The following is a 23,210-nucleotide window of genomic DNA, read 5'->3' as shown; positions in this document are numbered from 1 at the left end:
AATTATAATTTATATTTAAGCCAACATATTAGAAACCTAATAGGTCACACATATTAAGAACCATTAGTCAGAAATTAAATTGAAATAATTAATCAAGTGTGACTTGATTGAAAATAATTTTAGAATTAAGCACTAGAATGTATTTAATTTATGGATTATAATTATGATCCTAGAATAATTAAGTAAAGACTTAATTGATTAAATTTCTAAAATTATCCTTAAATAATATATGGATATTATTTAAGGGGCAAATTGATATTTTATCATTTATAGGGTTTTTAGGGTTTCTTATAAATATAAAGTTAAGCCTATTATTTTGGTAGAAAAAAAAAAGTTATGTCAAATAGTTTTTACAGAAAAACTACTTAAACACAAAATTGGCACTAGCACTCTAGGCTTAGCAAATTCTTCTCTTCTAAATAAAGATTTAGCAGATTTTTCACTGGTAGTTCATGTGGATTACCGTTGGAGATCGGATAATTAGACGAATTGTGGTTTGCGACAACCTAGACTTAAGAATTTCATCAGAGCCGAAGAATATCAAATCTTCAGGTAAATTTTATACAACTTTAACTCTATCTAACGTGATCTTAGGAACTTTCAAATAGTTTTTTATTTTTTATTTTTTATTTTTTCTATCGTGTATATGAATTTCAGGAACCCAACATCGATTGGATTATAACCCAAAATATACTACATTGAATTGTTTTTCAACATGCCCCTTAAACTTATGGAGGTTTAAAACAAAAATCTTCATGAGTTTGATATCTAGATTTAAAGATAATATTAAAATCTTGATGCCTATTTTAAAAAATGACCTCAATAACCCAAAATCTTCATAAACAAAAAAAAATGTCATAAAAGGCATAATAAAAAAAAAATGGTCTTCATATTGTAACTCTAAGGACAATAAAAAAAACAAGGTTAGTAAATTATACAATTAGAGTTTAAATCACTTAATCAAATATAATTAAATATAGGTTGATAATAATGGGATGTATGATGATAAAAAAAAATGGCAAAGACAAAAAGAGTTAACAAAAGAAATTTTTTATTATGATAGAAAAGAAATAGGGAAAACAAAAAGGAAGAAAAGAAAGTAAATAAAGATTAAAATAAACTAGTGGTCAGCAGACAGCAAAGACCAAAAATATTAAAGAAACATTTGCTTAAATATCATGTTAAAAACAAAAATTATTGATAGGATGTGTTACAAACAATCAATTAAAATGTATATATAGAAATACAATCAACCAATTATAGAAATAAATTACATTATTAAATTATTCAAAATTCATTATTTTATCTTTGATTAATTTTTAATTTTTCTCATAATTAATAATTATATTAATTGAATTATAATTTAAAATTTATTATCTTCATTTATTTTCTCAACTTAGGACTGAAATTAAAACATATCATGTTTAAAAGTGTTGTTGTGACCATTTTATACCTATTTGAACCATATTTTTCCTTTGGTAATAAAAAAGGCCAAAAACATTAACACATGGATACAAACTGTCAATTAAATAAGAGTAGGGTTTGCATAAAAATTCTATTGTTAAAAAGTTTTTTCAATCTCACGAGATACTTGTATAACTTCAATGAATATTATATTTTTTACATAATATTAAAATTATTATAAACAAGAACTAATTAAGAAGGGAAAATTATTGGTCCTCTCTTCATAAAGTATTGTCTAATAAAATAGTGCTTCGTTGTTTTTTTTTAATTTTATCATTTAATATTAAATTTATTAGGGATTAAGTTTCATATTTTATTTCAAGTTGTTTTCTATAAGCTTATTATAGTTTCATGACCTAAGTCATAAATTTTACGGGTTAACCTAATTGACTCGATTTTTTGGGTTATTTTTTTAATTGATTTTTTTTTAATTTTATCCTTTATCATTTAGAATGATTAGGAATTAAGCTTCATAATTTATTTATTTTTACTTTTATCCTAGTCTTATGATCCAAGTTAAGGGTTTGACGTGTTAAATTGGGTTGACTCGAGTCTTTTTTTTCTTTTTTAATTGATTTTTTTTTCAATTTCATCCTTCAATGTTTGATTGATTGGGAATTGAACTTTATAATTTATTTTTATTCACTTTATATTGGGTTGTCTCAGTCTTATGATCTAGGTTTAACAAGTTAACGTAAGTTAACTCGTTTCTTGTTTTAATTGACTTTTTTTAATTTCATTCTTAAACATTAGGTTGATTAAGAATTGAGCTTCAACATGTTTTTTATTTATTTTCTATGAGATTATCACGGTCTCATGACTCAGGTTGTGGATTTTACATGTTAACTTAGGTTGACTCAGGTCGATCCAATAAGTTGTTGTGTCAGTATTTGAAAAAAAATGATGTTGACTTGAAATTTTAGTCAAACTAATTTTTTCTTTCAATTATTCAGGTTGTCTTTGGATTAACCAAATTGATCAGGTCACATCGAACCAATCTCTACATAGTTTAAATTTTTTTTCCTTCTTGAAAACATGTTAGCAATGCCTAGATGTTTTTTTTAATTTTTTTAAAAAAGTTATCTAACTTGTAACATAGTGTGAATAAATAATATAGTGTTATACTATGTAACATTAAAAGTACAACCTCTTTAAAAAAAATGTGATTCACTTTCATAACTTTAATATAATATACCATCAATAAGAATAAGTAAATTCAATCTCATACTCAATCTCTAGTTACAAAAGAACTATAATGGTAAAGATTTTAGAAAGAAATATATTAATTCTTTTTTAAAAAAAGATATATTTAATAATAAAATATACGGTAATTTCATTTTTATTTTTTATTTACACATTTAAATAACATTAAAAAACCTATATAAATCACTTTTAAATTATATAATACTATATTAGTACTTTATTTAAATTAACAAAACTCTAAAAAAAGTATTAAATCTAAAAATAATTAAATTACATCAAAATTCATGAAGTTATTAAATTAAATCTTTGGTTAATTGTTTTATGTTAATTTTTGTTATTTTTCTACCATAAATAATTACAAATATTTCAACTAATTTAATTAATACAAATGAAAATAATCAAACACAAAAAAAAAATCATATGCAATCATTACTTTATCCAAAACAACATCCACATCAATATACATTCACGAGTCGAGAATTAATAAAAAAAAATCACAAAATTATTTGAACAACAAATAAATTATATATTGAGATTCAAAATTAACCTATACTTGTCATTGGAGTCAATTGAAACTTAACCAGATTGACTGGAATGGAGACAAACAGTTTTTTCGTTTGGATGAACTAATGAGATTGTGAGCGTCAAATGCCCACCCCACCAGGTTAGGGAAGTATGTGGCCCATTCCACTGTTGTGCATAACTCCTCTTTTTTTTTTTGGTATAGGCAATGACAATCACCTCTTCTTGAGGTACAAGATCGACAACCAAGAAGATTTTGTTGTTCCTCATTCACTTTGCACTGATTTTTTCTAGGTTGTTTCTATCTTATCATTGTTGTTGTTGTTGTTGTTTTTGTTGTTGGTGTGGTGGTTGCTACTATTATAGGTGGACGGTGGATGGATGATGGTTGTAGGGTGGTGCTTGTTGATCAAAAGTGGTGGTGGCAATCATAGTGGGGTAGCCTTGAGATGAGAAGAAAAATCAACAACTTGAAACTTTGGTTGCTTGGTTTTTTTTTTTCTTGTGCTAGGGTTTTTGCTAGTTTATTTTACAATAATCTTTTCTTTAATGTTTGTATGTTCTATCCATGTCTCCTTCTCTATTTATATTGTTTGGGATCTTCTATAAAACAAGAAAAACTAAATTGGAAAAATAATGTTTGGCAATTTATATTTGTTTTCTTCTTAATTAAGGATTCCTAATTAATTAAATTTTCTCTTCTAATTGTATATGATCTTTTTCCCATAATTTCTCTAATTTTTTTAGTCCTTCAATTTATTTTACTTTTTTTTTTCATATTCTTCCATTATTAATTTTTAGTCCCTTGTTGTCTCTTTCTTCTTATTTCACTCCCTAAACTTTTTTTTAAAAAAAAACAAATTATTAACAAAAAAAATTAAATACTAAAAAATAAATTAGATATATAGAAAAATTACAGATAAAAAATGATTTATGACATTCATGTTACATATAATTAAAAAGAAATGTTCAAAATAGAACGTTTATGATGTTAGGTGAAATCTTTTTAGTAATTATTATTTTAAGAGTTATATCTATCTATCTCGACTCCTTATTATTAAATTTTGAGATATAATTCAATTTATATTCTTAATTATTACTTAAGTCCAATTAAATTATTTTATATAGTAAAAAATTAAAAAAGATTAATTTAGTTATAAATATCAAATTTTATATTAAATTATTTGAAAATCAAACATGTTAGTTTAATAAAATAAAATAAATTATTAATTTATAAATAATTATAAAAAATATTAGAAATTAGAAAAGACTATTATAATTAAGTTAAATAATAACACGTGTTAAAAAAAACTAGTATACATAGACATATACATATACACATATAGATGGGAGTTGAGGAGTCAATGTTAGGTTAATATGAGGACTGATTGGAGAGAATAAATTATTCTCGGAGGTGCCAAATGAATACATAGTATGAAACATTTTTAAAACTAAGGATCCGATTAGTATATTTTAAAATTTTAGGAATGTCCTACCCATATTTTTAAAACTCGTCCCGCCTTGGCGGTTCAATCCAGGGCTGAAACTAGGCTGGGTTTAAGAAAAACTCGGGTAACCAGGTCAAAAAACCCGGGTTGACTTAGTAACCCGATTGACCTAGCAAGATCCGGTTACAACCCATTGATCATTTATTTTTTTTAACAAAAATAGCATTGTTCATATAAAAAATATATTGGGGGTCGATCTAGGATGACCCGATGATCCAATCAAAATTTGTAACTCGGATCTTGGGTCGGGCTTAAAACTATAGCCCTACCCCCAACAAAATCCAGAATAATTCACAACTCTCAATGCACTTAAATAAAATTTTAATTTATTAATTTCTAAATCTCGAATGCAAAAGGAAAATAACTAAAAGAAAAATGAACAGACCGAGTGGATAGCTGTTCTAATCAGCCAAGTCCAAAGGTTCAACAACTTGGAGTCAGCTCATAAGTACCTATTGCTCTAAGCTTTCCCAGCTTCCAAGACTATTTATCTGTAGATATGGGCCGAGGACTTTTCTTGAATCATGAACCCAACCATTCCAACTCACATCGAAAACCTACCTCAATTATTACCACTTTTTATATCTATAATCCCTCTCTTACAAATGTGGAATTGTTACGTAGTAATCGTCAAGTACTTTAGTTTCTTATTTTTCCTTTTCTTTTTCTCATGAACCAAAAGCAACCACAGTGTTTCAATTTTGTTTTTATGTTTTGTTTAGTATTATCATCATCAAAGGTCAAACACATTGCCTCTAAAATAGCATAGCTGGTTGATTTCATAAATAAAGAACACTTCAACACTTGTTTATCTCCTAAAGTATAGCCAACTTGATAATGTTTCACATAAGATTGTAACAACTTTTATTCCTAACACTCTTCCTTAAACTGGTAATCTTCATAAACCGGTTTACAAGTTTAATTCTGAAATTCTTTCACGAAAATTACTCTAAGAAAACTCATTAGCTTCTTAAACATTGTTGGTTTAAGTGATGGTCATGATATCTGCAATTTGATTTCTAGTTTGACAATAAACCATGTCAATTACCTCATCTTTTCAAGGATTATGTAAAAAATGATAGCGTACATCTATGTGTTTTCTCCTATCATGGAAGACTAGATTCTATGCAAGTTTTATAATGGACATGTTATCACTGTGCATAATAGTTAAACCTTTTTTTATTGTAGCATAATACCTCAATTAACTTTGTTTGAGAAGCACAAGAAGTTGAGGCTACCAGTTATGTTTCTATTGCAGACAAAGTCATTATAGGTTGTTTTTTATATGACAATGAAATATCTCTTGACCCATCATGAACACATAACCTGAAATGCTCTTTATATCATCTATATCACCTGCATAATTATTATTAGTATATCCACTTATTTCGTTACATTCATATCAGGTATGTCTACTTTGATTGTAATACCCTAAAATCAATTGTCCCATTTTTATATTAAAATATCCTTTTTGCTACACCAAGATGAATTTATGTAGGGTGTTCTATGTATTTGTTTATAACGCTACTTGCATGTATAATATATGGTCTTGTAGTGGTTATGTACATTGGGCTTCTTATAATTTGTTTATAAATAGTAGCATTTACCTTCCTTCCTTTAGCATATTTATACAACTTCAAACCTGGTTTTGTTGGAGTGATGACAAAGTTGCAGTTTTTTATTTGGAATTTATCCAGAATTTCTTGTGTATACTTTTTCTAAGTGATGGAAATTTCTCTTAATGACTACTTTACTTCAATCCCAATAAAATAGTGCATTAATCCCAAGTTTGTCATCTCAAGCTCCTTTTTTATTTAGCTTTTAAACTTTATAGCCATTATCTCATCGATTCTTGTGAAAAAAGAAATCATCTACATACAAATAGACTAGTAGTATCTTCTAATCTTCTTTAATCTTTATGAATAATATATGTTCTTAAGTTCATTTATGAAAGCCTTCCTTCTTAAAGGATGTCTCTATTCGACTATACCAAGATCTAGGTGTTTGTTGTAGTCCATAGAGTACTTTCTTCGAATTATAAATTGTCTTCATTTTTCTTTTATATAAAACTAAGATGTTGCTTAACATATATATACTCTTGCAAATCTCTATGTAAAAAAGCTGATTTTACATCTATTTCAAAAATAAACCATGAATATTGTAATGGAATTGAGAGAATCAATTGAATGGTATCTTGTTTAACAACTAGAGTAAATACTTATTTATACTCAGCTTACTTTGCCACCAAACGAGCCTTGTGTTTCTCCATAACACCAGTTTCATTCACCTTTATCTTGTAAATCTATTTGACACCAATTACTTTCTGCCTTTAAAAAAGTCTTGTTAATTCCTATGTCCAATTTCTTTCTATATCTTAAATCTCTTCTATCATGACCTTTTACCATTTTGTTTCTTTAATTGCCTCTTCAAAGGTGATAGGATCACTGTTAAAAAGTAGAGCATATTGAGCATTTGTTTCTTTATCAAATAGTTCATCTGCACTAACACAGTCCATCATCCAAATTGGTTTTCTCTTTGCACGTGATTCTCTTGGTCTTGGTAATTCTGATGATGTTTGTATTTTAGAGGATTCTAAAGCCAAAATTTGGTGATCATTTTAACCATCTTCTTCTTTATCAAGATTAACGTACAAGTTATTTGTTTGTTGCCCTAACTTGTTAGAATTCAACCTCCATTTCTTATTCTCGTCAAATACTACATCTCTACTAATAATAATTTTTTAAGTGTTTGGATCATGCAACTTGTAAGATTTAGAAGAATCACTTGCATTGGGAAAAATACATTTCACACTTTTATCATATAGCTTCTGGTGTTTCTGATATGGTACATATGCAAAGGCCAAGCATCCAAAAATCATAAAGTGATTACTAGTAGACTTATAGACACTTCGTGCCTCTTTATGCCTCATATTTTTCACTATAAATATGGGGTATCTATTTAGTATATGCACACTTCAATTGAATGTTTCAAACCAAAAAGTTTTTGGTAATCTACATTAGTCAGCATGCTTAATACCATATTTAAAAAGGTAAGATTCTTTCTTTCTGATACACCGTTTTTCTGTGTTGTATATGATGTCATGAGTTGCCTTTAAATTCCATGTTTATTGCAAAAATCTTCAAAGTATTTTGAGGTGTGTTCTCCCCTCCGGTCACTATGAAGAGTTTTAATCATGATGTTTTTTTTATTCTCCACAAAAGCTTTGAACCACTTGAATGCTTTCAAAGCCTCTAATTTTTCATGTGGAAGTTGTTCCCAAGTTTTCCTATTGAAATCATTAGTATGGGTATTGAAGTGTCTATTCTTTCCATTTTAAGCTGGATGAATGGGACCATAAATATCAGAATGGATCAACTATGGTGGCTTTTATGCTTGTTTTGTTTTTTTGGAATACCTCTTGATGGTGCTTACTAGCAATATAATTTCCACATATTGTATAGATTATTTGAGGGAGACCAACTACCATTTGCTTATCGAGAAGGCTCTTTAAACCCTTTAAAATTCAGGTGTTCATATTATGCATGCCATGACTAGGTTGCACTTTCTTCAGCTAAGTAATATAATTATATTAAGTTTTGAATATTATGAGGAAATATTCTTTTAGCTATCATTAGAACCTTTGCAATTAGACACTTCTTCTAATCCTCAATATAGAAGGCTTCATCTTTAATAATGATTGAATACCCTTTTTCATGAAGCTACCCCAAGCTAAGAAGATTACTTTTCAACTATAGAGCATAGAAAACACTAGTAATGGTGTGCAAATGATTATTGTTAGCTTGGATACTAGTATATTTTTTTTCCATCACAACCACTCTAGAATCATCTCTAAATCTCACAGTTGTTTATCCAACTGTAAGAATATAGATTTATATCCACACACATGATAGTTGTAACTTGTGTCCAGATACCATAGGTTTAAGGTTGTTTTGTCTTTTTCCTAGTATACCATCAATAGTTTAGCCTCATCTTGATTCTCCTTATATTGATCTACAATTTTTTCCTTTTCAATCTTGCCTTTTGCCAAGTTGGTGTAGTATTCAGATTGATAGTGACCATATCGATCATATCAATAGCATTTGATTCTAGATTTATCAATCTTCTTCATGGAGTCCTATATTTGCATGGAGCTATCTTTCTAAAGAATAGAACAATTTATAGCTTGAAACAAGTAGTTGTTTGCCTTGAGGTCCTTCAGATTTTGTACATCATGAATCTTATTATGTGCTTGCATGTGTTGATGTTTCTCCTTTATGAATGTCGAACTCTACAAGATGCCAATTCACTTTGGATCTTAAAAGGTTTCTATCAACATACTCCAAAGGTCATAATGACCATCAAAGCATGGTGTTGCAGGCTGCACAAAGTAATCAGATGCCAGTGATGATTGCTACTGTAATTTCAGAGCTGCTTTCTTTCACTGTTCACTTGTGATTCACTCTCCTCACAAGCTTTCTCTCGTGTCTCACTCCCCTCGTAATTTTAAGGATTTGATACCATATATTAGTGCAAGAATAGATTGAAAAAATAGAAGACCGAAAGGAATATGAAATTTACCATTTATTCAACTAAGTTCAATATTAAATAAACAGTGCATAACTTGGAAGGAAAGCAAGGAAATAGGGATCACAATCCCATGATTAAAATCTTACCTAACCAGCTAGGATTATTGCTAATAGCATAAACAACTTCGTAATGACTTGGTATCTGCTATAAAATAGCATTGCTGGTTGATTTTCTAGAGAATAGTTCAGCACCTGATTCTCTCCTAAAATGATCTTCCACAAAAAACTGTTTAACAACTTTTTATTCCAAATTTTCTCCCTTAAACTGGTAATATTTACACACCAGTTTACAAGACAAATTCTGAAATTCTTTCATCAAGTAAACTCAGCTTCTTAAACATTGTTGGTTTAAGCGACTTGGTCTTTATATCTGCAACTTGATCTCCACTTCGATAATGAACCATGTCATATACCTCATCCTTGCAGAGAATGCACAGAAAATAATATTGTACCTATGTGTTTGCTCCTGGCATGGAAAACTATCATTAGACTTCGATTTACTGCGCCAACTTCGTGCACCTGATAGTATTCTTTGGGAACAACGGGTCAGGACTACTTGTAATAAATAGAAAGAACTAGATAAATAATTGTTGGCAAACCAATTTACAAAAGAAAAGGGAAAAATCAAATTTCACTCTACAATATAAAGAAATGAATCTGCTACCAAGGGAAAGCAGCAGAAGAACGAGCAAAATTGCTAATGGAACAGCACAAAATGTATCAATTATCAAAATGTCTTCTGTGGTTATTAATCATCATAATCACTGTCGCACCCGACATCGCGGCGGCCCTAAAAATAATCCTTGAATTATGGAAAAAGAACATATTTCTGGCATCTTGTTCTTTTAAGGAAAAGGTCTTGTTGGAGGAGTCGCCACCTAGTATTATGGTCACTAGGAACCCTAACTGGTCAACAGAAATTCTATGGTTCGGGACTGGTTACGTAAAAGGGACGATGTTATCACCCCTTAAACATTCTGCCTAAGGCAGACTGCATTGCTGGTTTTGTCTTCAATTGCTAAACATTTATTCGCTTATACTATGATGATTTGTTTATAATATTCCTGACTCTGGCGCCAATGAATATTCGAGCTCGAATAATTCCAACTCTGGCGTTGGTAAAAATTCGTAGCTACGAAGAAAAATTAGATCAATATTTTTTATTCCCTACTCTAGCGCCAGTGAATAAATAAATAAAAATAAATCTATTTTTACGCATGCACATATTTTTTTATTTTTTTGTAGCTAAATAAAATAAAATACGACGAATAAAAATAATATAAATTTAAACTGGTATTTTTATTCCTGACTCTAGCGTCAGTGAATAAACCAATAAATTTACATTATTTTTATTCATGCATACACATTTTTTATTTTTCTACCCTTTTTTATTTTTTTATTTTTTATTTATTTTGTTTTTGGGCTGGGCCCAGCGCAGCCCATGTGGCTGGGCTGGGCCCAGCAGGCCTAGCCAGGTCACAGGCTTGACCCGGCTGGCCATTTTTTAGTTTTTCTACAGGAGCATGTAATTAAAATAAACGGAAGGAAAAAGAACTTACCTGGCGCCTTGAAGATGAGGATGACGGTGATGGAGGGCTGGCCGGGCGACGTTCTCTCCCTTCTAACGCTGGCGCTGCACTGGGAGATGAGGATGACGGTGATGGAGGGCTGACTGGACGACGTTCTCTCCCTTCTTTCTCTTTATCTCTTGCTTTCTTCTGCTCTCAGAAGTCTCTCCCTCTCTCTCTCTATATCTGTTTTTCTTTCTCTGTCTAGTCTCCTTCCCCTGGTTTTTCTTCGAGTTCTCTCTGCTCTCTGTATGTCCTTGGTTCCGTGATTCCCCTGCTGTGGCCAGAGAATGGCCTTTCTTCACGCATTCGTGCCTCACGATCGTGAGGCACGAATGCCTCTGTTTCTGTGAGAAGAAACAGGGGCAGAAAACTTGCTCCCCTCTGTACAGTTTCTGTTCTTGCGTCTTGTTGTGTTCCCGGTGTTACTTCCTCTCTGGAAGCAGAGAAACGGAAACGTGATGGAGGACTGGTGGGCTAGCTGCTTTCTTCCTCCGCTGCTCGTGGTCTCTCTCCGTGGCCTCCTCTGTTTCTTTGAGAAGAAACAGAGGAACGAAAGTTTTTTCTATTCTTCCCCCGGTTCTGTGTTTCTCCAGGGGCTTTTCGGTGATGCCCGCCTTTTTCTTTCCCTCTGTTTTGCCCCCTGTTCGTTGCTTTTTTTTCTTTAACCTCCTCTGTTTCCTTGAGAAGAAACAGAGGAACGAAAGTCTGGTCTTTTTTTCTCTTCTTTGTTCTGGGTCTCCAGTGGCTTTTCGGTTCTGCCCTCTCTTTCCTGGGTTCTTTTTCTTTTTTTCTTGCCCTTGGATCTCCTCTTTCTCCCCCTCCGGTGCGAATCCCTTCTCCTGCTTTTATAGTCGGAGAATGGCATGCGTTTTTCTTGGCAATGAAGACCCCAAGACCGTTATTGCAGGAGCAGTGATGGCAGGGGCGTCCGTTTCTCTGGCTTGGCGAGCGGAAGAAGACGAGCGGTTCCCTTTTTTTTTTTTTTTGAAACGACGCCGTTCGAATGTTAAAGGGCCATTTATGTTTTGGTCCCTGAGGTTTTGAAATTGTCATAAGAAAGACCCCTGGATAAACTGTATATTGACCCCTGCACTTTCGCGCCATTTTCAATTTCATCCTTGAATTTTAATTTTGCAATTTTGACCCCAAAACTTTAATATTTCTTCAATTAAGTCCCTGAATAACTTAATTCCAATCTCAATTAAGTCTAAAAACTTATCAATTATCCAATTAAACCCTTGATTTGATTAATTAAATTAATTCCAAACTTAATTAAACCTCAAAACTTCCAATCATGTTGCCCTTAACCCAAATTTTAATTCATTCTTCATTTATTTCATTTTACTTGCTTTTCATCATTTTTTTTATATTCTTTTCAGTAAATAAAATAATAATAATAATTAAAATAAAAGGATCAAAAAATGAGTTATGACAATCACAATCACATCTTTCATCAGCAATATCATTACAAAGATCATCATCATCATATGCTTCTTGAACATCATCATCATCCTTGATTTCATGTTGTGACCCGAAACCATCATTTTGGTTCATGTCCTCTAATTCAAGATCTTCTCCATTTGTATTAGACAACTTCTCAAAATTGTCAGAGAGATTCAGCGCAGTTTCTTGGCATCCTCAGTCCCCTATAAGAAAACATGAATGACTTACATGTAAATGCATGGGAACCCAAAAAAATTAAACAGGGAGCAAACGGTTTTTATGCTTATGCAGTTACTAAATGCTCATCTAGAAAGGGACAAGAAAAAGAATAATAGTCCATGCACAAGAAAAAATTTTAAGGAAAAAACTCTTCCTTTATCCAAAACAAGGTGCACTGTTCATTTTCTTTTGTGTGATGCCAGTCAACAAAATGTATGAAAAGATCGATTCAGACTTGGGCAGAGTCATGTTTGTTTATCTAGAACTCAAAACTTATGGAACACGAACAGTAGCAAGCCTTCACAAACATAGATAGAGGCATAAGCCTTCAAGTAAAACCCGGACTGAGGGAAGACCTTGAATGACTCTTTTATATAACTATTATTTATAGTTAAAACTTTAGATTTATTACTTTCATCTCAGTCATTTGTGAGAACAGCTCCTGACCATGTCATTCAACAGTAGTCAGCAAAAAAGATTCTTATAAAGAGATTCAGAATATATCTTTGCACCAAATGAATAATACAAGTGAAAACAAGTGACATGTTATAAGTTGAACAGAAATTTGAACATTTCCCTTGTGATAATTTAGATCAGAACATGGGACTGCTTGTTTAAGAATATGCAAGAGGAACTAAAATTAATTTAAATAAACTAAAAATAAAAGCATTTTTTTAATGCTTCAAGGAAGAGAAGACACGATAAATGACGCAACTTACAGGTTCCTCAAAGAGTTTCTCCAATGCATCATAGTTGATCTTGGAACTGCGTCTCTGACAAAGAAATAATGTTCACATTTCTCACTAAACAAAAGAAGCAATATGATCCACAGATTCCACGGTGAGAATTCTAGTGAACCTTTTAAAAAATGAAGGTACTATTTAGAGACACTTGTACAGAAAGCTTGCATGTGCATGCAGTGAACCATGAATGATTGATAGGAAGTACTTGTAGATTAAATATTTGTTCTTTTTCTTATGAAATCAACAGAAAATATGACTAGCCTTCTTTATTCTTTTGGAATGGATAATATTGCATTGCTAGAGGTTTTGAGTCAGTAAACCCCAATGTATTATGGGTCTGTCCAAAAACGTTTCTGGACTATTAAATGTCATTTGTCTTTCACTTTTGAGTTTTACTTGAAATTTCTAACTTCCTATCGTAATATGAAGATTTTAGATTTCTCTATTGAGTGCCCTTGTGCACCAATCTTTAAAGTTCCAACAGAAGAATGTTCCAGAGTCTATTTACATTTCAACCTACCAGATTGTAAATAAGAAACCTTCCCAAATGATTCAAAAAAAAAAAAAAAAAACCAGAACTTTACTTCTTTTTTTATCTTTTTAGGTGAGTGTGAACATGATAGAATACATAGACTGCTTGTCTTAAACTTTGACACGTGTTGATGCAATATCCTACTAGATTCTCGTTAATAGCTGCATGAATCATTTAAAAAGTAGTAGGGCATACCAAGTGACAATAATGTTCTTATTCACTGCCTTAATTCAGATTATATGCCTAAGATTCATGAGGTTTGCTCTACCGAAGTCGCTATTTGTATCCTTGGTCATATGAAAAAAATAAAACAAAGGAAAAGGTTAGTATTTTACTGGTGTATTCATAAATGTTTACAAAACACTATGAAACTGTCCTAGACGTTCTCCCTCATTCTATTCCAACAGATCCAACTTCAACTTAGATATATTAAAATTCTCTACTTGAAAGAAAGAACCTAACTGCTAGCATGATGACAACAAGCTGAGAAAATGACTGATAAAACTAGCTAACCAAATGAAAAATCTTAGACAAAATAGTTGCACCATAGCAATTAGCTAACTAAATAAGAAGTTTAAAGCTGGGTTGCATCTTTTTGCTGCTTCTTCAGCAAGTTAGCTGCCTTTTTGGTTGAGCAGCAGAAGGCTAGTACAAAATTTCTATAATATGTCACTCCACCATGGTATTCTTTCATCATTCCTTCCCGCAGTATTTCATCAAGCTACTGCAACTCCCACCCTTGTTTTTGTTATGCTCATATTTAAGATTTCTTATATTCTTAGAAGAGGTCAGGAAAGTATAGCTCAGTTCTACATTCTTATCTTGAACATCAAGCAAATGTACTAATTTTCATATATATTTTGATGCATGGATGCATTTATTTGTTTGTAATATGCAGGCAAGAGTGCACCTACATTTGCACACCAGATAATGGTGTTCTGTATTGATACACCCAAGATTGTACATCAAAATATCACATAATCCATTAGCAAAAAATTATTCATGCATATGAGAATGGAGTTTATAACTTGATTCACATGATCCAAAAGACATCAACTAGATTAGGCCCTTCCTATGACTAATTATATGGTTAAACTAAAATTCAACCAGAAAAGGTGCTAACAGTAAAACATGACTGCCATAGTTGTTCCATATTTATTATATTTATTGCTGACAATCCTAGAATCTGATTTTCAAAACCCATGGTCCACATTGTTCAAATTCTATTGCCAACAACCCCAGTTTTTCTACTTCCAAATTCTATTCTTTTAAGTTAAGAATTTCACAATAGAAATGCTATCACAAGGGCAGTGTTATTAGCACCTTTTCACATGGAAAAGCAAAATTACAGAAATTACAGAAATAAATTCTTGTATCATGTCCATGTCTTATACCTTTGTAGTTAACATTTGGTGGACGGCTTCAGCAGCAGATTTAGCAGGAACTGAGTTCCTATACCTTCGTAGTTAGCATTTGGTGGACGGCTTCTGCAGCAGATTTGGCAGGAACTGAGTTCCTAGCTTCTGCTACTCGTTTATGTTGCCTTTCCTGTAAATAAAGTTTCAAAGAAGATTAATCAAATGAGATAACCCCATAGCAAGAAAATCAAAAGTAAATACAAGTACAATTTTTTACCAGGAAAGAGTTGCAAGTACGATCATAGCAGCCATGCATGCAGGCTTACTATTTGAGCAGTTGACATATTTCTCCGTAATGTCAACGCATTCATTTTGTAAATCCTATGGGCTTTTGAGGAAAAAAGAGGAAGAGGTTTTATTTGTTGTGCAAATAATTTGACCAAAAACATAATAAAGTCAATTAAAACTCGACAAGTGATGTTACAAATGCAGGAATGATGAGCATTGTAGCTGAATGGATGTTACAAATGCAGGAATGATGAGCATTGTAGCTGAATGGGGGGGGGGGGTACATGGATAGAAAAATGGTCAACCTGGATGGAATTGTGTGAAACATGGATGGCATTCATGATAGGTGGTACTCCTATGAAAGATTGCATCACACAGACTGCATGTGCACACACTCACAAGAGTGCACAAGGCAACACCGGAACAACACAAATCTTGTTTAAAATAGTATTTATGATAACAAAAAGCACTAGAAATCAATTTAGCAGGCATGAAGAAGATTGCATAAGAGTTCCTGAAAATCCCAAGGGCAAGCATAAACAAACCTGCATGTGCATGATCGCTGAACGCATGCACTCACAAGAGAGAACAAAGTAATACTAGAACGAGACAAATCTTGAATAATAACATCTATGATAACAGCAATAACAAGCAGGAATGAAGATGGCATGAGTGTTCCTGTAAATCACAAATCACAGAGCTTGAACACGGAATCATGCCAGTTTCTATATCTTCGAATTGCAATTCATGCTTAAAAAATTGTGGTTGTTTTTGGAACATGAAAGATCAGATATAACAGCAACGCTGTGCATAGAATTCGGCTATAAGTTGTAGGAAATACGAAATATGATTACTTTTACTTGAATTAATTCCTCTGATATTTCTGGCAAGAAGGCCACCAAAGCAACCGTGAGCAGAGAAAATCAGCAAATGCTATTTGAATTTTTAGATCTCCTACACTAACTCTTCATTTTCATATTCATCAAACATTCATAGGATTCAAAGGTGGAATTAGACAAGTAGTAATATGCCTAGAAAAACACAAAAATGGTTGTTCACCTCAGCATCATCTATATCAGAAAAGTCATTTGAGTCATCAAAAGAATTAGAAGTCATATCATCCTCTCCATGCAGTTTATCAGGTTGAAATTGAACTAAAATGCATAAATTATACAAATTTAAACAATAACTTGTGATAAATTGCAACCAACAGCACTTTGCAGAAAAATGATGGTGTACTCTTCATAAAACTTTTGTTTTAACCAAATTATTCGAAAGCATATATACTAATTAGCTAACTACACTAATCAAAATTCAAATAATTTAGTTCAATTACTAAGTAAAACTTCAACTTTCACAAACTTGAAAAAATGGAAACATGGTCATTCAGTTTCAACTTTTGGCAAGTAAACACAGTTTTCTATCTATTCTAGCAAGAAATTTGAAAACAATGGCACATGCTCGAAACTTTTTTATAGGAAACAGATGTATTGTAGAACAAACAAGGAAAGAAGCGCAACAAAACAAACCTTTTTCATACAACCTTTCCCGTGAAATGTTTTCACTTGGGATTTTCGATATTAGTCTCGGCACTACCTACAAATAAAATGTATGCGGTAAGAATATAATAAAAACAGAATAAAACGTACAAAACAGATAAAAGTTGACGAAAAGAAAAGATCAAGACCACACCTCCCCATTTATAAATAGGGGATCAGCTCTGAGACCCGGAAACGCCAAAACTTTCCCGCAGATATTGCATGACCTTCACAAAACCAGCACAAAATAAAAGAAATTTATTTGCTTCATTATTTATCCACTGGCATAAGATTTCAGTACAAAAGAAAAAAGATCCAAATAAAAATCGAAATTCTACATTACATTAAATAATAAATAAAAAAAACCAATGCATTGAAAATTTAATTAATTACTCGATTTCATCATCTTCGCGAGTTGTGGAGACCTTTTTTTCCACAAGAGCTGCAAAACTTCATTGCGTATTCACTGTCAAAACAGGAGAAACTCAAAATTTAAAAATATATATATATTATTTGGACGAGTGTTTCGAAACTGAGATTTTCGATTTACTTACCTTTCTCAGCTAAATATTCTGTTGTTTTCTCTGCAATCAAAACAGAAATTGTTCGCTTATAACATGGTTGAGAATTAGGGTTTAGTTAGACAGTAATTAGGGTTTTGAAAAGGACGAGATAATTAAATTAGGTTTGATTTACGCGAAATTGAGAAATTTTGAGGAGTTCCTAATTTGAATCAAACATTTTTTATTTGGGAAAAAGGAGCGAAACTTTAGAACGGCGTTGACGTTATCGTAACTGGAGTTATTGGTTTATCTTTATAAGCTTGTTTTTTTCAAAACAGAGAAATAACCGTTGAAAATACAGTGAGACCAAAATAACCTTAACCTTTACCTTTTTTTCAATGTCTTTGCCGACAAAGAGAGAGAGAGAGAGAGAGAGCCATTGACAATACACATGCCAGAATGAGCTCTTAATAAATAATTTCCTGTACTTTAGCAAAAACTTTAACAAAAAGGTAATGTAATGAAACAATAAAAATAAAATTTTAATATTACTTTATTGTATTAATAATCTAGCCCACAATAATACAATTTAAAACTATAAAATTATTATATGGTTTTTTAGTCATTTTATTATTAATAATACTTTTAACCGCAATTTTAATTAATTATTTTTTATTTAAAAATAATTTCAATCGTATTTTTAATCAAACACATATTTTAATCTAACCAATCACAACAAAAAATAATTTTTTTAAACTTACTTATTTAAAATCAAAACTATAAAAAATATCATAATATCAAACACACTCAAATTTCCTTCGTAATATCTAGTCAATCTCAGTTATTTAAACCACAACTTCTTATAACTAACCAAACAATATATTTTAATGGTGGAGAAAAAAAAGTAAACGAAAGCAAACGCAAACTCACTTTAAAATCTCTGTTTATTTTTGTATTTTATTTTTGAAAAAAATTTAAATTTTTTTTTAAAATTAATATGTTTATATTATTTTAATACATTAATATTAAAAAAATTAAAAAAAATTTTAATATATTTTTAAATAAATATATTTTAAAAAACAATCACTAGAATTCTAAATACCCTCGCATATTCAAACATATTTGATATTTCTATATATACCCAAAACAGCACCAGGCACGCTGCTCAGCTCTCTCAGGAACACCCACGCTGCTCTTGCCTCCCTCCACCACGGTACTACCTGCCCCCAGTCTCGCAACCCAAAGATCTCTCAACGTGTCCATTCTTGTCCTACGAGTAGTTACTGACGTGTCCACGCTCCTCTTCATGACTTTTTAAACCCTGCGATCTGGCCCCTCCCTTCCATTTTATACCCCTCGTCACTCCCTTTACCGTTCACTCTCTAAAAAGTGAAAACTCTCTCTCTCTCTCTCTAAAAACATTTTCTTTAACCATTTTGTTTGTTCTTCAGTTCTTGATCCTTCATTTCTCTCATTTTATTACAACTCGTTGATTGTTTTTTTCCGATACCAAAGATCAAAAGAATGGCAGAAACCTGTACAAGAAAACTGATAGTTGAGGTTTGCAATGCCAGAAACTTGATGCCAAAAGATGGCCAAGGAACAGCAAGTGCATTTGCTACTGTAGATTTTGATGGCCAAAGAAGGAGAACAAAGACCAAGCTCAGAGATCTGAATCCGGAGTGGGATGAGAAGCTTGAGTTTCTTGTCCACGATACTGACTCTATGGCTACTGAGACTTTAGAGATCAGTCTTTACAATGACAAGAAGACAGGTAAAAGAAGCACTTTTCTGGGCAAAGTAAGGATTGCTGGTAGTGCTTTCGTTAAATCTGGAGGAGAGACTCTTGTTTATTATCCGTTGGAGAAACGAAGCGTGTTTTCGCAGATTAAAGGAGAGCTGGGGCTGAAAGTCTATTACATCGACGAAGATCCTCCGGCTCCACCAGCAGAGCAGAAACCTGAGGAGAAGGCACCAGAGACGGAAGAGAATAAGCCAGCAGAAGAGGCGAAACCTGAGGAAGAGAAAAAAGAAGAGGAGAAGAAAGAAGAGCCAAAGACGGAGTCCAATAAAGAGGCAAAAAAAGAAGAGGAGAAACCAAGTCCACCACCACAAGAGGAGAATCCCAAAAAACCTGAGGAGGCAGCTCCTCCAGTTAAGGTGGAGAATCCGCCGTTGGCCGAGAGTGAAAAGAAGCCGTCGAAAGAAGAAAAGGAAAAGGCAGAGATTGTAAAAAGATCTGAGGTAACAATCAGTGATCTTGAACTCCGGTCTTTAGCCAGTGATCGAGGTCGAAGCGCTTATGATCTGGTGGATCGCATGCCATTTCTCTATGTTCGAGTAGTGAAAGCCAAAACAGCAAACAATGAATCCAAAAGCCCAGTTTATGCCAAGCTCATGATTGGTACACACAGTATCAAAACCAAGAGCCAGAGTGACAAAGACTGGGATAAAGTCTTCGCTTTCGATAAAGAAGGATTGAATTCAACTTCTTTAGAAGTTTCAGTTTGGACAGAAGAGAAGAAAGAGAATGAAGAGGCAACACAAGAGTGTTCTCTGGGTACTGTATCTTTTGATTTGCAAGAGGTGCCCAAGAGAGTGCCCCCAGATAGTCCTTTGGCTCCACAATGGTACGCTTTGGAATCGGAGAACTCTGCGGGAAATGAAGTCATGCTCGCCGTTTGGATTGGGACTCAGGCTGATGAGGCATTTCAAGAGGCTTGGCAATCGGATTCAGGTGGGTTATTACCGGAGACCAGAGCCAAGGTGTATCTGTCGCCAAAGCTTTGGTATTTGAGACTAACGGTTATCCAAACCCAAGATTTGCATTTAGGTTCAGCTAAGGCTCGAAACCCTGAACTTTATGTTAAAGCTCAACTTGGGGCCCAGCTTTTTAAAACAGGTAGGACTTCTGTTGGGTCAACATCTGCTAGCTCGGCTAATCCGACATGGAATGAGGATTTGGTTTTTGTGGCGGCTGAGCCGTTTGAGCCATTCTTGACTGTGACAGTGGAGGATGTTACTAATGGGCAGTCAGTGGGGCATGCTAAAATACACGTGGCAAGCATAGAAAGGAGGACAGATGATCGGACAGAGCTTAAATCAAGATGGTTTAATTTGGTAGGTGATGACACCAAACCCTACACGGGAAGGATACACGTCAGAGTGTGTTTAGAAGGTGGGTATCACGTTCTAGATGAGGCAGCTCACGTGACTAGTGATGTTCGAGCCGCAGCTAAACAGCTAGCCAAGGCTCCAATTGGGTTGCTTGAAGTTGGAATCCGAGGAGCCACAAATTTGCTTCCTGTGAAAACAAGGGATGGTACTCGTGGGACCACGGATCCTTACGTGGTGGCTAAGTATGGGCCCAAGTGGGTCCGGACCCGTACGATCCTCGATCGATTTAATCCACGGTGGAACGAGCAATACACGTGGGATGTATATGATCCATGCACTGTGCTAACCATTGGTGTATTTGATAATGGAAGGTACAAGCATGATGAAGCTGCAGGAAAACAAGGCAAAGATGTTAGGGTTGGTAAAGTAAGGATCCGTTTATCAACTCTTGATACTAATCGGGTGTACTTGAATCAATATTCTCTTACAGTGTTACTTCCTAGTGGGGCCAAAAAAATGGGAGAGATCGAAATAGCGGTTAGATTTTCATGCTCATCATGGTTAAGTCTAATCCAAGCTTACACTTCACCAATGCTACCTAGAATGCATTATGTGAAGCCTTTGGGTCCAGCCCAGCAAGACATTTTGCGACATACGGCAATGCGTTTGGTGACTGCTCGGCTAACCAGGTCCGAGCCACCATTGGGCCAGGAAGTAGTCCAGTTCATGTTGGATAGTGACACACACATGTGGAGCATGAGGAGGAGCAAGGCTAATTGGTTTAGGGTGGTGGGGTGTCTTACACACGTCGCTACTTTGGCTCGTTGGATCGAAGGGATTCGCACCTGGGTACACCCACCCACTACTATTCTCATGCATGTACTGCTTGTAGCTGTTGTGTTATGTCCACATCTCGTGCTCCCCACCATATTCATGTATGCCTTTCTTATCTTAGTATTCAGATTTCGATACCGTCAAAGGGTCCCACTCAACATTGACTCCAGGCTCTCTTATGTGGACATGGTGGGACTTGATGAGCTTGATGAAGAGTTTGATGGATTCCCAAGCACACGATCACAGGATGTGGTTCGAATCCGATATGATAGATTGCGAGCCCTAGCTGGTCGGGCCCAGACACTCTTAGGTGATTTTGCAGCCCACGGGGAGCGCTTAGAAGCTTTGTGGAATTGGAGGGATCCGAGAGCTACTGGGATTTTTGTGGTGTTTTGCTTAGTTGCTTCATTGGTATTTTATGTGATTCCATTTAAGGTGTTTGTATTAGGGTTTGGGTTTTATTACCTCCGCCACCCAAGGTTCCGTGACGACATGCCATCTGTCCCGGTTAGTTTTTTCAGGCGACTGCCGTCATTTTCGGACCAAATTCTTTAGAAATATGGTGGCGCGTTTTGGTTCACTTTTTTGGTGAAGTTATAATCACGGAAAAGTGTGTTTTGTAATGTGGTTTATAACCATTGATTGATTTATTAGTTATTTTTTAGCAATAAATAAAGCTTTCAAGTCTGTAAAGTGTACCTCTTGCATGTAAAAAGCTGAAAAGGTTACCGTTATTTTTATTATTTATGAGATGGGGTTGGTGAAAGGATGGTTATTCACAATACTAGTTTATATGACTTGTTTTTATTATTATTTTTAATATAAAAAAATGTTCATGTTGCGAAAAATATTTTTTACATTATTATTAAACTCAATTCATCAAATTAACTTTTAAATCTCTCGAAATGAATTTTTATTTAGCTCAAGTTTAAAGTTAAATCATGTAGAAACTATTTTAACATGATTTAGTTGACTTGGTAGGTTTAAAAACAACCCAATCAACTATTAAAAAAATCTAACAATGAAATTAAGGAAAAAATAACAAATTTAACAGAAAAAACCTTTGCCTCAAATAGGAGTGTCAATTTCACATGAATCCAATAGATACTAACCTAAATTTACCCGAATAGATATTAATTTTTTCTCGTTTGGGTTTGGGTTTGGGTCGGGTTCGGGTGATACCCGAAGTGAAAAGATCGAGTTTAGGTAGGGTATAGATATTACTTTACACGACTTGAAATCCTGCCCAAACCCAACTTGAAGTATAAAGATAAGCTTAAATTTTTTTAAAAAAATCACATTTATATCCTTATATATATTTAAAGATAAACTAAAGTTTCTCACTTACCTCTCCACACAGATTCACGATTTACGCTTACCTTTGCTTTTTTATTTTTATTTTTACCAAACCACCAAATTACAAACCAAGTACTACTCACAAATAAAGTTAAACCGCATAAATCTCAATGGTCAAGTTTGAGATAATCAAGTTACGTCTAATATATCAAAAAACTAGCCTAATCCACCAGTTAAAATAGTCGATATTAACGAGGAACAAAGTTGACCTAAAAATTAGCAAAAAAAAAGAACCTGGAATTCCAACCTATGCAAAGTGGTTCCAAATCTGATCTCCATCGTTTAGAGTAAAAAGGAGAGTTGGGCGAACCTCCCTGCCAAAATTAGAGTAGATCCAACGGTGGACAGAAGCTGAATAGGTCGATGACTTTGTCTTCCCCGAACATAGTTTTTCCAGAAATATTACAATCCCAAAAACGCTCGAA

The 23,210-nt window shown here is 33.3% G+C and overlaps 1 protein-coding gene and 1 long non-coding RNA gene across 6 annotated transcripts; one reads left to right on the top strand and one right to left on the bottom strand.

The window, feature by feature from the left end:
• Positions 1-12,237: 12,237 nt before the first annotated feature.
• LOC112323819 (uncharacterized) lies at positions 12,238-17,793 on the bottom strand. 4 transcript variants are annotated; one of them, XR_008057034.1, is made up of 8 exons: positions 17,530-17,792; positions 17,369-17,441; positions 17,130-17,202; positions 16,967-17,033; positions 15,427-16,115; positions 15,186-15,339; positions 13,236-13,289; positions 12,238-12,500 (listed from the first exon to the last, which is right to left on the bottom strand). It is a non-coding gene; the product is annotated as an uncharacterized LOC112323819 (long non-coding RNA). The 4 variants fall into 4 exon arrangements; XR_002977293.2 differs by having other exon boundaries at positions 15,427-15,537; positions 17,530-17,790; XR_002977292.2 differs by having other exon boundaries at positions 15,427-17,033; positions 17,530-17,793.
• An 868-nt stretch (positions 17,794-18,661) lies between these two features.
• LOC18104140 (FT-interacting protein 7) lies at positions 18,662-22,116 on the top strand. 2 transcript variants are annotated; one of them, XM_024582998.2, is made up of 2 exons: positions 18,662-21,444; positions 21,551-21,853. In XM_024582998.2, exons 1-2 carry the CDS (start codon positions 19,003-19,005, stop codon positions 21,713-21,715), a joined length of 2,607 nt encoding a protein of 868 aa, XP_024438766.2. In that variant the 5' UTR covers positions 18,662-19,002; the 3' UTR covers positions 21,716-21,853. The 2 variants fall into 2 exon arrangements, with proteins under 2 accessions (XP_024438766.2, XP_006375921.3); XM_006375859.3 differs by having other exon boundaries at positions 18,662-22,116.
• The last annotated feature ends 1,094 nt before the right edge of the window (positions 22,117-23,210 follow it).

Source organism: Populus trichocarpa, chromosome 13 (genome assembly GCF_000002775.5).
Source record: "Populus trichocarpa isolate Nisqually-1 chromosome 13, P.trichocarpa_v4.1, whole genome shotgun sequence".
Taxonomy (NCBI): Eukaryota; Viridiplantae; Streptophyta; class Magnoliopsida; order Malpighiales; family Salicaceae; genus Populus; species Populus trichocarpa.
This window is presented reverse-complemented; position numbering and strand designations above follow the sequence as displayed.